Genomic DNA, 16,861 nt, shown 5'->3' on the forward strand with positions numbered 1-16,861 from the left:
ACAGCATCAAGGGGACTAAGAAGCTGTCACACTGCCCAATCTTTGGGATGTTCAAACCTAGAATTATGGGGCCGCCGACAGCTGCCGTGGGCACAGGTCGGGATTCTTCGAGGCTCGAGCGTCGGCTTCGGGGTTGGGTGAAAATCAGCGAAGGGCCCTGGGGTTCAGAGCCAGGTCGGAGCACACCTGCCAGCTGCTTCTGGGTGGCGAAGGGCAGGTGACCCCTGCAGGCCGGGCGCCTTCCCCTCAGCCTGCCCCGTCCCCAGGGGCACTCCCGCTGGCGATCTCCACCACTGTCACCCCCCTGGCCTGGCAAAGGCCCATTTTGTACCTCTGGCTCAAGCGTGGAAAAGGCCCTTTCTCCTAGCACAGTAGAGCTGGGCTGTTTTCCGAAAGATTTCATTGAACACCGAGATTGCGCAGAATGGAAACTTTAAAAAAATACAGGCATTAAAACTGCCAGACTTGGGGTGGGGGGTGGCTGGGCAGTTACTGTTTCACAAGTGCAGGGTTTTGGTTTTGCAAGATGAAAAAATGGTCTGGAGACAGATGGTCGCATAGCTTGTCTAAGTTCTCATAAATAGCAACACGATATAATCATTATCACCTAATGTGTGTGTGCTCATTATATACCAAACACTCTAAAATCCTTATACACAAATTCCCGTGACCTCTGTCACTACCCTGGGAATCAGATACTATTATTATCCCCGTTTTACAGATGAGGAGACAGACTCAGGGAGACCCCAAAGCCCATGCTGGGTGGCACTCTCCGTCTTGGTCACTCGGCAGCCACTGGTCATGCTGTAGGACCTGCGAGGCAGTGTGGTGAGCTAGATATCCTGCCTCTGCCACCCGTTCTGTGATCCTGGCCAAGTCACCTGGCCTTTCTGAGCCTTGACGCTCTCATGAGTAAAAGTATCTGCTTTGGCTATCCCCTAGGATTTCTCTTAAAGAATCGACCAAGATAATAAATCCCCTTGAAAACCGTGACGTTTTACCCATCCAGAGTCGCTCCGTTAGCAACAGGGCTGCAAGTAACAGGCACTTGATCACCAGAGGTTTCAGCAAATACAGGTTGTTTTTATTCATACAGCCAGAAGCCTGGAGATGGGTTTCTGGTGTCGTCTGCTACTCAGCGATAGTGTCACCTCTCACGCTGGCTTTCCGTTTTGCTTCGCGCCGCACGCCGGCCCCTTCGTCCCTACGCCTGTCACTTCTGGTCACAGGTTGACTCTCCTGGCCCAGACAGATCCGCATTCCAGGAAGGGAGACAAGGCAGAGGAGGCCACATCTGTCCCCTTTCACCGAGAAAGCAGAAGCTTTTCCAGGAACTGTTACCAGCACATTCTGCTCATGTCTCGCTGGCCAGAAACGTCTCCCTGAGCGCTGGCCGCTCCCTGCCGGGGACGTGGGGAATGACCGGTGTCTTACTTTCTCAGCCCCTAGAGTAGAGGCGGGCGAAGAGAACAAAGGGCTGAGAATGGATTTTTGTCTGCTATCTTCTAATGCCTGCTCAGGTGGGGCTATAAAATCAAATGCTGGTTATCTGTACTAACCCAAGACTCCGAGACCTACTATCTTATTACAGAAATCATCAGTATGCATTTAAATGGTATCTGGCTATATCTCTTTGGGTGTCCTTATGTTTTTCACCCTGATAAACAGACCTTCCTTTGGGAATTCTCTAACAGAATTTGTATTATTATTATTATTATTATTTGGCAGAAATCCAGAGAGAAAGAAGAGAATTGGCAACACAGATTGTTATGGCTACCACGAGGCCACGCAGTGGACCACAGGGCAGCCCGGGCTTGGGAAGACTGAACAACAAAACCAGACCCAGTGTGCAAGACGACTCAGAACCCTTCAACCCAGACAACCCGTACCACGTGCGTTCTGGGGTTTGCCCAATGCCCGGGTGGTCCCTTACAGGTGGTGCTTCTGCTTGAGGTTTCAAATGAGCATTTAGGGTTCAGCTGAGACCTTAAGGCAAGATTTTAAAAATACATCTTCGTTTGCTTGTTGCAAGGTTTGTAAGTGCGGATAAGAACACGTAAGCGTTAAACTTCTGTCGTGTAAAACCCTTGCTGGCCCTGACCCGTATTCAAAGTTGTTTTCTGTGCCCACCTATTCTTGAGTCACAGGCAAATCCATAAAGACAAATTCATATCAGGAATTTATTTTAAAATGTTTCCAAGAGTGCGCCCTGGGGGCAACACACCGAATGAATGTGTTCTTTCTCCCCTTTTGCAACTGCTTTATCCGTCCATCCAACCGACGCTGTGGCTGAGGACACCTTCCTAGGCCCTGCGCACAGTCAGAGCTAGGCCTGCCCTCAGGGTCCCAGCCCAGCAAGGAGCCGAACTCAGACTCGGAGGACACGCTTTAGCCTGAAACACTGAGCCTGGTGTTTGTCAGGATGACACGGACATGCTAAAAACTTGTCTTCACAAAGTATCATTTACCATTACTATACATTGCTGGAAGTAGAAGTTGAAAAATAAGTGTTTGTAACTAGTGTTTTAATTGAAAAAATATTGCATGCGTAATTTTTTTAAAACAGTATAAAAAAGTATACAATGAAAAGCGAGTTTCCCTTCCATCTCACACTCCCTAGAGCAACCTATTAACAAGAGAGCTCTCTGCCCCATCTCTTTGCACAGTACACACACACACACACACACACTTTCAATACAAGAGTGCACAAAACTTCTGTACCTCGCTTGCTTCCCAGTTACAGTAGTTATTTTGGAAATTGTTCTCTGTCTCCTATGCAGATCTACCTCAGTCGTTTTAATGTCCACACATCGTACTGCATTGTGTGGATAGATGTACAGACACTTAACTAGTTCTGCTTTGGTGGACATGTCAATCGTTTCCTTCTTTTGCTGTGATGAACGCTTCTAACAGTGCACAGCCTTGTACACGCATGCCTCCTAGGGTTATGGGAGGGTGTCAATCAGGTGGTACGGGGCAAGCTCTTAGCACAGTGCTTGGTGCATAGCATTAGTCTTACTAGATACCTCTGTACACATGAGGGAACGTCTTGTTAGCATAAATACTGACTTTAGTGTCCGCTGGGTCAAGGTCAATGGGAATTTTACATTTCAAGGGAGGATACCAAATTGTCTTCCGAGGCATTAGACCAGCTCTGTCTCCAGATAGTAATGAATGGACTCATTTGTTATTAAATGTAAAAAAAAAAAAAAAAAAAAAAAAAGGCATCCTTACCAGTCTTTTGGGTGTAAGATTTATCTCCTGGCGGTTCTATCTGGCCTGGTTTTCGTACACAGATGAGCCATTTGTCTTTTTCCTACGGAACTTCTCAGGCCTGTACTGTTTTCACATGTTGCCAATACACGTACTAGTTTACCATTTTAGACTAATATAGTTTGGAAATATTTAGAGCGAAACATTTCTTAAATAACCCAAGGCTTATCAGAAAGTGCAGAACACCACAGTACTTCAGTCCTTAACGCTCTAAGAATAAAAAAGTAAAATCTGAATAAGCAAACAGAAAACGTGGTTTGTTCCCCAGGTAGCTGAGCCGGCTGGATCTGGTTCCAGGGATGAGGGCGTCGGCCCTTTACAGACAGGCCACCGGACTGTCTGCCTCACTTCCAGCTTTTAAAAAAAAAAAAAAAAGCCGTTTTTTATTTCTTGTTCAGCTTTAAGCAGAAACATCTCCCAACGATCTGTCCTGTGCATATTTCTTTAAGTATCTTAGAGCAACAACCTGAGATTTCCTCCTGCTTTCATCTGAACAAGGCTTTGCTGGACTCCTCTGCCCCCCAAAAGTCAGCCATGATTATTACTGTGGTTTTGTTATCCCAGATGAACCTATTCCACGATGAGCCCCCCCTCCAAAAACAGCGAGGGGAGTACGGAAGAATGGCATGAGGAAGACGATATCGTGATGACAAAACTCGAACACAGGCCGTATCCGATGGCGTGAAGGAAGTGTTCATTTTGTTAGATGCGACAATGGCAGTGTTGTATAGGAAAATATTCTGACTTTGCCAAGTCCATTCTAATGTACTTATGGGTCAAATGCCACAATGTTTTCAATTCTTTCAATTCCCTTCAGCCAAAAAAAAAAAAAAAATTAGCAAAAGATTAGCTATCGTCAATTCTAGATGTTCACTACACGTTCGCTTTCCAGTATGTTTAAAATTTTCATAATAAAAGTGCCACCCTTGCTCCCCCCACCCCCCAAATCTGAGTGAAGACTTCGTACCAGAGGCGGTGACAACGTAGCTACATTCACGTCCGCATCACTCAGGCACGTTGGGTGCGGCACCTGCCTGAGGAGGTCTGCCTACCTCCAGGAAAGAGGCTCTAATGGAGTCAAGGCCTCTGAGCAATGTGATTCCGTGGCATATTAAAGATACAGAAACGGTACCCCTAGATAGTCATAAAAAGGAAGCCGGATACATAAACTTGGTAGGGGCAAGTTCATCCAGTTCTATAACCTCTCCAGGGGTAAAAAATGGAAAGGTTTGTGGTATTTCATTACCATGACTTTGTTGATGTAACTCTGATTACGGCACAGCCACCAGAAGGTGAAGTTTAAGGTCTTGGATTTTTACACACTGCACGGTGCCCTCTTCTGAGGGTTACAGACCCCGAACGTTGACACAAAGGCTGGAGGTAGACCCGACAGTGTCCTCAGCCAGCACAAGTGGAAGAGCAGTCCATTGGCCTAGACCAGGGAGTTCCAAAACATGCTCCCAAGAGGCCTGGCTCGGAAGCCGTCGCCATCAGGGGGAACCAGTGTCCCACTGACTTAAAATTAGCAGAGGCAGAAATGCCACCTTTGAATTATGCTTCCTTTTTGTCTGCCCGTTTTTAACAAGACGAGTCACTCCCGAGCAGTATCTGTGGCTCATCAAAGGCATGGAGGAGAAACTTCACCGTGCAGAGAAAAGGCCTGCCCGCCACGGACAGATTAGGGAGGTGGAGCTTCCTTGGCGTTAGAAGAATTTCTGAATTTTAAGGTTGTGAGATTGAAAACTCCTTACAGAAAGTTATGCTGATCTCTCGTAGCAGTGAAACATTCTGGATCTCCTTTGAAAATGAGTTGCAAACCTCTCATTAGGAAGAAAACACAAGTCATTCCCTTTTTTTTATTTCGCAGCAGCAGGAAGGGGAAGGCATGACATTCGACCCTCGCCTGGACCACGAAGGCATCTGCTGTATCGAGTGTCGGCGGAGCTACACCCACTGCCAGAAGATCTGCGAGCCCCTGGGGGGCTACCACCCCTGGCCCTACCACTACCAAGGCTGCCGGGCGGCCTGCAGGGTCATCATGCCGTGCAGCTGGTGGGTGGCGCGCATCTTGGGCATGGTGTGAATTCAGTTCACATACCAGCTGCTGTAAAGTAAGAATTAACTCATGAGACAACCAAAGTATGAAGAGTCTTGATGCTGAAGGGACCACAAAGTATAAATCACTTGGGCTGGGGGATTTTCTTTGAGACACTTTTAACAGAATTATTTCTCAATTGCTTTACAAAACTTCATCTGGCATGTGTGAATGTACTGACGAGGAAGTCTAAAAATCTCATAATCATCCTTTTATTGCTTGCTATTTTTTATTTGCTTTGCAGATAAATCCTGCTTCTTTCTTTCCCAAGCTATTTTGAAATAAACATGAAAAATTATTTACAATTTGTCAAAGATCTCAGTTGTACACTTGAGTTTCTTTTAATCAAATCACTGTTTTCTCGTTATTTGTACAGAATTCAATTGTTCTTAATCTTTACTGTTCTTCCCAGTCTTGCAATTGTACCCCAGAGTTCCCAGATAAAAACACATACGGAAAGAAAAACAGGACACACGATGGAACCTGAGAGTAAGCGTTGTAAACCTCAGGGTGGCAGCCACGGGGAAGTCATCGTCTGTAGCGTGTGCTGGCATGTGACTAACAGGTGGCTGCCCTGTGTCAGGAGTCACCTCCAGGAAAAGAGCCTTAGGATAAAGAGGGAATGCGTGGCCAAAGGTCCATCGGGCCTGAGGGACGAGGCCTTTCACTGGCGTTCTGCAAAGCAGGTCTCCGCACTTTTCCCACGTTTCCTCTAGTGGCGCTGAGCACGCCGCAGCATGAGGATTGCTACCTGGCCACGGGCTCCACGACCAACGGGGCACTCCCCAGGGGCAGGGCTGACGGTGCTGCGCGGCAGGCAGCCGAGGATGGCCTGTTTCTAAGGATGTAAAGTCTCTCAGGAATGCTGACGAGAACAGGGACCGTCTTTAGAAACTAAATTATTAGACCAGGAAGATGAGCAGGTATTTCGTATTTCTGACATTTTAGTTTTGAATCCTGCAATCTGAGAGAGGAAGAACTTCCATAAGGAAAGGAAGTTTTCCAAAACAAAGACTCGGAGAGATGATGGAAAGGTCTTGATGCCATGATCTCACTGTAGTCTCACAGTCTCACTACGCCTTATTACTGTAGTTTGTTCGCCAGTTTGTCAAAATCATACATAACTTTTAAAACGCGGGTATCGGATGAGCGCGCGTACGTCTGCACTTGACGGAATGCACGGCAAGCTCGGTCTCTGGAGGAAAACGGGTGTGAAGCAAACACGTACTGCACTTGAGGGTCACACGGCCCCTGAGCGGCAGCTACCTCTCACGGTTACGAATTTCCCATTTTTTAGTCTTTGAGATGGTTCCCACACCATCTCCCACCTCGTCGCGCGGCAACCTGCACTGGCTCGGTGATGCCTCGGGTCTCAGGAGCGAGCGAGATAATCAGGATTCAGTGCACCCAGGGCCCTGAGCAAGGTGGGAGGCCTGGGCTTCGAGGGGGAAGAGAATGCCTCACCTTCGCAGGTGAGCAGGAACCAGCCACGGGAAGGCGACGGGGGAGGGCCTTCCAGGCGGAGGGCGCAGGCCCAGCGAGGCCGGGGGCGGGCAGTGGCGGGGTGCAGGCCGGCAAAAGCAGCGCTCGGGGCGAGGCAGGAGACATAAGGGGGACTTGCGGGCCGAAGCTGGATCTCGCTTTTGCATGTTAACTTTGGGTTTATTTTGTGGGCCAGGAACAGGGAACCCGTGAAGTTTCAGGGCAGGAAGAGCCAAGGAGAAGGCTGGTGAGGCTTCCATCTCACGTGGATCACGTGCCGGACCGAGCAAGGAAGAGCGCGAGCCACCCGGAAAGGCAGGCTGCCACCTGAAAAGGCACGCCCTGTCCAAAGCAGCTATGACATAAAGCATAGGAAGTGGACGATTTACTTCCTAATAGATAATGCAATTAAGCTGTGTTCTGAAAAGCCACTAACCCGAGAGAGTCAACTCAGGCAAGTTTGGATTAAAGGTAGGAAGCCTCAAACTGTGTTCAAAGAAAACTAAAGGCCGACTTTGAAAGCGAAGAATCCAGTGCAGAAATCAGCGCCGATCCACAGGTCACGTTTCGCCAGGCCAGGCCGGCGAGCAGGGTACTTTATGCTCACTTAGTGCTCAGTGGTGCTGCAAACCAACCGTGAGACCTCACAGGCTGATGTTCGAAGTCCTAGTCTGAGTCAGATCGGAGGGGCCACTGCAGGTCACAGAAGTGACAGCCGTGGAGGCGCACGCACAGAAAAAACAAAGACGCGGCACGCCGAGCTCCAGCACGTCCGGAGGTCCTAGGTCACACGGACACGTCTCGTGGAAATACGACAACAAACTTCCACTGCGATTTAAGACACTTGTTAACCTCATCTTTATACCTTCTTCCACCACCACCTCAAGTAATTGTTGACACTAGAAAGGTCAATCGATATATTAGAATAATCACTTAACTCACTCAACAGTTTATTTCTTACATCAGATTTTATTACACTCTGAAATACAAGCTACATTTTTACAAAATAGAAATTCCTTGTAGGAGTGAAGTAAATTTCTATATAAGCTGAATATGACTTGTTTTATGAACATTTATAGAAAAAGTCACATTTTTTTAAGTTAACTGATGTATTGAAGGGGAAGAATAATTTACAAAAATCCACATGCATAGATAGTCTAGTGTATCTCAAACAGAGATATAAATTTGAAGGTCAATGATGCTAACTCTAACAGAAACCATTTACAGGTAGAGTTGCGTTTTGATGGTTACAAAAGCAAGCCGCACTCCTCCTGAAGGGCTTGCGTACAGGTATGCATGCTCGCTCGTACTCTGTATGCATATACAGCTCTCACTTTGAAAAAGCCCATGAGACTCAAATTTACAGAACAGGTTAAGCTGGTGTTGACTGATTTTTAACAATAAAAGGACTCGGCACGGGTGTTATTCAAACTGCTTACATTAAAAAGTAATCAATTTACATACAGTTTTAAGGTATTTACCGTGTAAAGGTAAGTAAGTAAATTTATGCACTGTATAGCCTAAACCTAGCAAACAGCTGATGTTATTTTCTAAGTCTGGCTTACTAAACCTTTTCTACATCTTAATAGTTAGTTTTTAAATAAAAAATATCAAAGTCAGTCTTTATTAGAGTATAAGTGATAAAAACAGCATGGGAATGGAAATAGTACACTCACTCAGCTCTAAGTCCCTGGGTTTAAACACCAAATACTAAACACTGTTTGAGAGTTACCCCCAAGTCCCTCCAGAGTCTCGCGGTAACTGTACAGGTAACGGCACAGTCCTGTTTCCGCTGCGCCTGCTCCTCTGCAGAAATTCTCTTCATATCAAACATCTATAATTGGATCAGAGCCCCAGAAAACCCAACTTTTTAAAAATTTCTAACATGGCTACAATTTTAACAACAATGAGAGAACTTGGAAAAAAATGTCTACATACTTAAAAAAAAAAAGAGCCTAGCACTGTATTTGCACCTTTACTTGCAATCATTTAAAAACAACAACAAAAAAAAAAAACAAAAAAAAAACCATGATTTCTGTGGTTTCCTATCTTCAGCCTTCGAAGGCATGGATTATTTAATTGCTAAAAATTATGTTCTTTTTGACTGCCTATATTCCTTTATCCTAGACTATTCGCTGCCCTTTTATAATGAATTTGCTTTATACTGACACAAAGACCTGGCATAAACTAGTCAAGCATGAACCTTCTCTTAGCAGCACGTAATAACTTTTAAAGGCGAATGGTTCCTTTTCAATCAAAACCAAAAAAATATCTCCACACATTCTACTCAACTAGCACCGTAATTTTTAATATTCACTTAGCACCTAAGTGTAATCAGAAAGGCAACATCAGAACACTCCAGTTGCTAGAGAAGAAACAGAAGAAACAGCGCCTTGCTTCAGCACATGCCATGGCTGCCCATGCACATGAGTATTCTGGTCTCCTCTGTTCAACTTTACTACTACTGCAGCAGTGACGAACCAGCGTCTTGGCCAGACATCCTCAGTGTTTCACTGTGAAACAGATTTTCTGTCGTCACGCGCAGTACCACACACACAGGGATTCAACGGCTTTGTCACAATGCCCCTAAAGTTCTAATGACGGAGGAGCACACACAATCACTGAGCACGTCTCCTCCTCTGCCTTTGCTCCTGTGCTGCGGACACAGATTCTTCAAAGGATCAAGTGCCCAAGTAGTAGCCTTTTACTCTTTTCTAACAGTTGTCAGAAATAAGGCATTAGAGATTAGTGCCTTACATCACTTCTTTTTCTCTCCTTTATTCCTTGAAATCTGTTTTTTAAGGGCAACCTCCCAGGTTATTACATACTTCAGTATCACCAGGTCATTAAACACACAGATTTACAGGGCCCAATCCCAAACCTACTGATTCAAAATCTCAGAAGAGAAGCCAAGAAAGCCTGGAAAACAAGTTTCCCAGGTGAGGGTTATTCACGGTTAAATCTGAAAACCACTATTCCATTATGTTATACAGCTATCTGCCCATACTATGATTTTCACTGACCTGATATCTGGGGTAACTGTCAGAAGGTCAGTAGAAGATTAGGGTAAATAATTTAAGTTTTAGGTGAGTTAGGTTCTGATTCTATCACAACTATCTGTGTTAAAGAATTGTTATGAAGAAAAAAAGTGCTACTTGTATGTATGCTCTGGGAAAAATGCATCTGTAAAACCAAAGGTTGAACTAGATAGTATTTAAGATTTACTTTAGCTCTAAAATTCTCATTTTATTTTTCTTTGTTTTGTCTACTCACGCTGAAAGAGGATGGAATGCAAATACACGTTTAAGGTAGTAACAGGTACCAAAGCTCCTTCCAGTCTTGGCCGAAGGCCCGTAAAAACATGCCCGGCTGATCTGAGTTTTACAGTTCTATTAAACATAAAATCCTAGGCAATGCTTATTCTTAAGTCCCTGTTCATAACCAGTAATTCTATTTAATCCAATTCTGTCTTGGTGTCTATTCTATAACTGTATTTATATTGCAGAAGAAGAAATAGCGTTGCTAAACAAAGAGTACACTAACATGTGGCATTAGCTAGAATTCAATGTATAGGGAGGAGAGGGAAGAAATACGGCGAGTACTGGGACAGAGCTGCCCACATGCCCATTAACTCACGTGCCAGAACTCCAATTCGTTCTCATCCATACCATCGGGTATTTTGAGCAAACCTATACTTCAATCCACTAAGTGTATGAAGTAAATCTGTTCTGACTATGTGCGCATTTGATAAAAATTAGAACATTAAAGAGAGACAGACGACGGATAGTTTTGACAGCACTGAGGACAACAGGATTTCACACTCTGCTGGACGAGCCCTGGTCCTGGCTACCGCCACACATCTGTACTGCCGGCAAGGCCGCACGGGACCTGGGCCCCTCGCCGCCGCGCGCCCACCAGCGAACCTGCCCCCTGCTCACCCCTGCACCAAGGCCTGGCATCTGCTGTGTCCTCGGCTGGCACTGCTCAGTGCTCGCTCGCAGGCAATTTGCATGGCTCGTTCCTTTGCCTCCTGCAAATCTGTATGCAACGGCACCTGCTCACTGAGTTCTCGCTTGGTCTCCGCATCTCAAATGTCAACCACTACTCTCCTCCTTGGCACTGACCATCATTTAACATACAATTTGCTATATGGTGACAGAAGGAAATTTAACTTTGGTTGGTGAACATGCAATGCAATCAATATACACGTGACATACTGGATTGTACACGTGACCTACCTATATGATTTTATTAACCAATGTCACCCCAATAAATGTAATTTTAAAAATATAAGTAAAAAATTAAAAAATACAAAGCCCGTTGTTTAAAAAAAATAAAACAACACCCACGGGTCGCTCGGTCCCCCATAAGCTAGGCTCCAAGGAGGCAGGGGATGCCATTTTGCTCACCAGTGCCCCCTAGTGCCCAGAACGGTGCCTGGCGCATACCTGGCGCTCGGTGTTGCCCAGTGAATAAATGGGTGTATCGTGGGGCATGTATTTTTCGCCTGTCTATAGTACCCTAGTGCCTATAAAGTGAAAACCCACCCCGAGAAAAGCAGTACACAGTTTCTGACAGAGAGACCTCGAGGGCGTTAACACGGTTACAGAACAAAGCCTGCCGGCCTCACCGAAGGCTCACGGGTTTCAGTCTCGAGACTTCCTGGGGGTTTTCCGGAGCAAACGTACCAGCAAGCAGCCAACTCTGCCAGAAGACGGCGGACCCGGGAAACGGCCTGACGCGCCCCAGTTCCCAGCCCGCTCCGCACGCCCGACCCCACTCTCCGCCTGGCCCCGCAGCCCTGGCCCCGCAGCCCTGGCCCCCTCGCTCCGCCCAGCTTCTCTGCACTCACGATTCTTTCTGAAGGGAGGACCAGCCTAGCTAGAAAACACATTTCAGTTCCTGAAGGAAATGCACATTTTGGTTTTAAAACAATTAAGACAAAAAAAAAAAATTAAATAGCAAAACAAAAAATACTTACATATCACATTTGTTTTGAATAGTTATATAACGGCTATTCCCTCGAATTTAAGAACAAGTCAGATTTAGCTCTAATGGCCATGAGTTAAAAACCTACCTAAAAAATTACCATTGTATCTGTATTCATGAATAGTCAATTTCAAGGGCATGATATAAAAAACAAACTAACTAAACTTTTAAAAACTACGTAGTTTGGGGTAAAGTAACAGTTCCAATTCTTGAGGATCTGCCACGTGAAAAGCACTGAGCTCTGTATCAAAGACCCAAAGCTAAGTCAGTAACATTGCAACTAAGCAGGACACACAGAAAACAAGACACCCATGCAAGTTACCCTAAAACCACTGAAAACTGTGAGCGGCGCCATCACAGGGGGGTCCACAAGGCGTGGACGGCACAGCTGAAGTGGCAAAGAACCCCCGCGGATGGCACAGAACGGGGGATTTCACAACGGTGCTGACATCCTAACTGGGGACTTAATGAATGGAATAAGGAGATTCTACAGCACTGAGATCACAAGCAAAGGGTGCACCCATCAATCTCAAATTCTGAGGACCCACTCCTAGCTGGCCGCTGCCCCGCCCCACCCACCTCCAAGCAGCTCAGTCACCTGGGTGGAGAAAGAAGTTAACTGTAGTGACTTGATAAAGAGAAAAGCCATCAGATACTCAAGCATGCTCATGAGACACTGCTGTTTTGGTCTAACTCTGTCAGAAGATCTAATGGACGCCTCAACCATAATAAGCGAGTACCAATCCAAGTCAGCGTCGACAGAGTGACACGGGATCCAACAGCTTTCCTGGAGGTGGCACATGAGCTCAATTTCGACACGTCAGTAGGAAACTGGAACTTCCCAGACTGGGTAGGAGGAGGGATGAAAATGCATGGGATATTCAGACAGCAGAGGTCTGCACACTGAAAACAAGAATACGCGAGAGACTGCGTGTGGCCTGCACAGCCTGTAACATTCCCTGTGTGGCCCTTTACAGAAAGTCTGCTGACCGCCCGAATGTTCTCGTGTGGCTAGAGCTTCGGCAGACAGCGCAGCAGTGACAGAAGGGGCTAAGCGGTCTGCGTGGGGTGGTATCACAGAACCCCGTGAAGGGCAGGCACGCGGCGAGTTACCCTCCTTTTAGGAATGCCGCTACTCAACACGACTGGAGCAGCCCACGGGCTTCACACATTCATTGGTCACATACTTGGCGTCGGGACTTAAGTCAAATCCTCAGAAGCCTGAGAAATAACTATCTCAGTGTTATAGATGAGAAAAAAATTTGGACAAGTTAAGCCACCTGTCCTCAAAACACAGCATTATTAAAATCTTGAAACTGAGAATTTAACATTCCAGAATCATGTTAGTATCCTTTCCACTAAGAAACAGTTGCCTCTGTGGTAGAGTAGAAATGAAAGAAACTGATCATTTTGTAACTAATAAATAGCAAAATAATAAAGCCAAGGAAATGCATTCAATTTCTTGGCACATTTCAAGGACACTAAATATAGATCCCTATCCTAAGCTAGATAACTTATGAAAGAGTTCATTTCTAGTTAATTATGTCACAGAAAAGGTCAATGCTAGAGTACACATGATCAGCAAAAAGGGGTAGCTGGGGCAGGAGAACCCCCAACCAGAGTCCACAATGGTGTCTACACACAAAGGACTACATAATACTTATCTTAGCGCCCCGCTGATTCTTGGGGGGAGGGGAGGGCCGCGACAGGATGAACTAACTCTTGTAAAAACATTTATCAGCTTCTCTACACTGATGGAAATAACAGGACAGAACTCCTGGTTTTCAAGTAGTATAATTTTGCACCTTGTTTTTTATAAACTCTAATAGTTTCACTCTTTTAAGATCTAAATTAAAATGAAATTAAAATCAGAGAACTTCTGAAAGGAAGTCCCCATTCTACATAGTTTGTATCTCTGCCAGCATTAACACTTTCTTTTTCAAGCACTGCTGACAATACATACATATTTAAGCTGTTTAAGGAAAATTACTCATTCAAATTAAAAATTTTTCTATGAACTCATGCTTTCAAAGTATAAATTTTAAAAATTAACTAACAAATTAACTAGCTGATACAGTTTCCTCAGAGAGAATCCTGAATCTTTAAGAACTGAGCTTATAACAAAAAGGCTTTCTACAGGATTTAAACCTCTCGGCCTCAATGCACAGACCATCGGCTGCTGCTGTCTGGAACACTAAGCACTGCTCTTTCTACTTTACACATACGGGGACGTAATTCTTCCAAAACCTGTGGAGCCGGATGTGCTTCTGAATTCAAAATTTCATATTTTAGAATACAATACAGATATACTAGCTATTTTTTAACAACACCAGCAAGATCTGTGCTAGTATTCTATAATTAAACATATTACTGTTTCTGCGGCAAAATTTATGACTGCTCATATTAAGTTCACGTCAGGTTTTGTACCACTGAGACACACACACCACACACACACACACACACACACACACACACACACACACACACACATTTAGTTTGTAGAGCCTTCTGGACTGGGAGAAATTATTGTGGAATTACATCAACTCATTCAATTCCTAACAAGCCCATAGGGGAATATTATTAGTACTCCAATTTTATAGCTAGAAAAACTGAGGCACAGGCATCAAGTACCTACCTACCCACTGTCACACAGCAAGTAAATAACACAGTAACACAGCCAGGATTTGATCCCAAGCGAGCGCTATGCAGCACTGCCTTTGATGCACTTACCAGAGCATTCAGCACACAGTATGTGTAATAGTTTACTATTATTCAGAGGTCTTGTGGTTGCACTGTGGAGTATGGTTTTTAAAGCCCACATACAGGCACTGAAGATTACCTTCCTAGCTCTTTTTTGATAAATTTCGGGTGAACAGCATTGCTTTTAAGACATCTTTTGTTATAACTGAATCCTATAACCTTAAGAAAAAAATTAAGTCAATGAGATAGGTATGAGAAGTCTCAATGCAAAAATAAGAATTAAAAATCCAAATTCTGAAAGCACAACAAAGGTAACATTTAAAAGATTCCAGACAAGTCAAAATTCAGAGTATAAATACAATGCCAATATGACTGGAACAAAGGGACTAAACCTGGATCATTCTAATTTTACTGTAGAAATCAGTGATACATTGATCCTAATACATATATCTAGGGAAAAAAGTAAGTTGAAACAATCTTAGCATTTGTATTATGAAAACTAGTTTGAGAATTCATGAGTTTAAAGACCTGGATCAGTATAATAAGCCAGTCTTCTTACACCCAAGGCAGTTAGAAGAGTATCCTGTTTCCCTATAATTATCTGGATTTGAGAAAAACAGCACCTTCAACACAGATCAAGACTACTTGAGACATGAGATTTATATTCCTAATAAGCTTTCCTATCTAAAGAACATGATACTATTATAATTTTCAGGAATATACTTTCCCAGCCATGTACAAGAATTAAACAATTGAACCTGCACATTCTCTGCTTCATTGTCAGGAGCTGATTAATAAAAATCATTCATTACGAACCAAATTCATCTGCACGAAGTGGGAGTCACAGTTGTTAAATGCAGAGGCACTGGAGTCTGACAACCCTGGATTCAAATCCCAGCTCCATCACTTATCAGTGGAATGAATTTGGCAAAGAACTTAACTTTCGGCCTCATTTTTCTAATCTGTAATAACAGGGTTCTATCACTACTTCTCAAGGCTGTTATTAATGAGGTAGTATATTATAAAGCACTTAGTGACACCTGGCCCATAAAGTCCTAGTACTGTTACTGCCCTAACACCTTAGCAACGTGTATGGTTTTAGCTGATTTGGGGGGCAAATTAACTACGGTAAGAAGAGAAGCTAAGATCCACTTAATTTCAGAAGCAAATCGCAAGGATGGCTCCAAACGGTAACATCTGTGAGTAAATCGATGTCTCTAACTTGCCCACAAATTTCCAGACATTTCCAAAATAAAACATCTTGGTGTGTGTAAAATAATCTTACAATAAAATATGCATGAAGACACAGGAAACCAGATCAGTGATGATGATCCCTCTTATTTAAAACTACAGACTTCCTGGCACAGAAACCATTATTTTGTCCTTTTAGTTTTTATTATCTTTTCTCCTTGATTCCTCCCAAAGCAGATATAACTGAAATCCATATATGGGACTATAATAGCGGGTATGAGTGTAAAGTTAAACTTTAGAGCTGGTTACAAAAAGTAACTATCATACACATGCACACACACATACACAAACACATGCACACTGCCGAAAAATGCTTACCTACTTTGGGAAATGCAGTAATGGGTATAAGCCAGGGAGATACACACTGGTCTGGACAAGGCAGACCCCAATGCAACTGAAGGCAGCGAGCAGAACAGTTGGTAAAGTGAGGGGCAGCACCGCTCTGGGCCGGGGACGCCCCCTCAAGATCAATGACATGGAGTGGTAATGTGGAGAATGGGGGAAGGAGAAAAGGGAAGATGGGAAAGACAGCCAAAAAGCAATTTAAGTCTTAAACTAAATTAAATTTTCTACCTAACTATTCATAACAGTGAAATACCCCCATTTTAAATGTTTATTTGAAATTTATCCAGAAAACTGGTAAAGGATAGTCCACTTCTTTTCTCCCAGACTGAGGAGACAATAACGATGATTCAATGTTCTGCAATTAATAAATACCACAAATCTAAGGAATGAAAACGTTAACAAAGTTATAGTTATTAATGCAGACCATCCTTTCTCTCCATTCCACATAAAGACAGAGAAAACAGATTTCTTTAAAGTGGCCAGTAACTGTCAACACTGAAGACTGAACTTACTATGAATGGGTTAGGATAACAAGACAGAATCATCAAAACGGACCCCGATGTTTCACACCTGTGGTACAGACACCTAAGAGACTACCTCATAGCAGAGTTCAAAGCAGCAGATAATCCCATTCGAGATTCTTTGAGGAGAGTGGGGGAATACTGGGAAGTCATCAGGCGCAAGTGATTACAGAAATCAGGAGAACAGATAAAGAATCTGAGATTA

General features: G+C 44.1%; 1 protein-coding gene across 2 annotated transcripts in view; it reads left to right on the forward strand.

The window, feature by feature from the left end:
* CNMD (chondromodulin) overlaps positions 1 to 5,446 on the forward strand; it is a 28,510-nt gene extending 23,064 nt beyond the window's left edge. The window contains exons 6-7 of one of the 2 annotated variants that reach the window (XM_016158170.2): positions 1,729 to 1,892; positions 5,141 to 5,446. In XM_016158170.2, coding sequence (XP_016013656.2) covers positions 1,729 to 1,892; positions 5,141 to 5,356 — 380 coding nt within the window. In that variant the 3' untranslated portion in view covers positions 5,357 to 5,446. The remainder of the gene's footprint in view (positions 1 to 1,728; positions 1,893 to 5,140) is intronic. The other variant, XM_016158171.2, reaches the window with a different exon arrangement.
* Positions 5,447 to 16,861: the final 11,415 nt, after the last annotated feature.

This window comes from Rousettus aegyptiacus, unplaced genomic scaffold (genome assembly GCF_014176215.1).
Source record: "Rousettus aegyptiacus isolate mRouAeg1 unplaced genomic scaffold, mRouAeg1.p scaffold_m13_p_11, whole genome shotgun sequence".
In the NCBI taxonomy this organism is placed as follows: domain Eukaryota; kingdom Metazoa; phylum Chordata; class Mammalia; order Chiroptera; family Pteropodidae; genus Rousettus; species Rousettus aegyptiacus.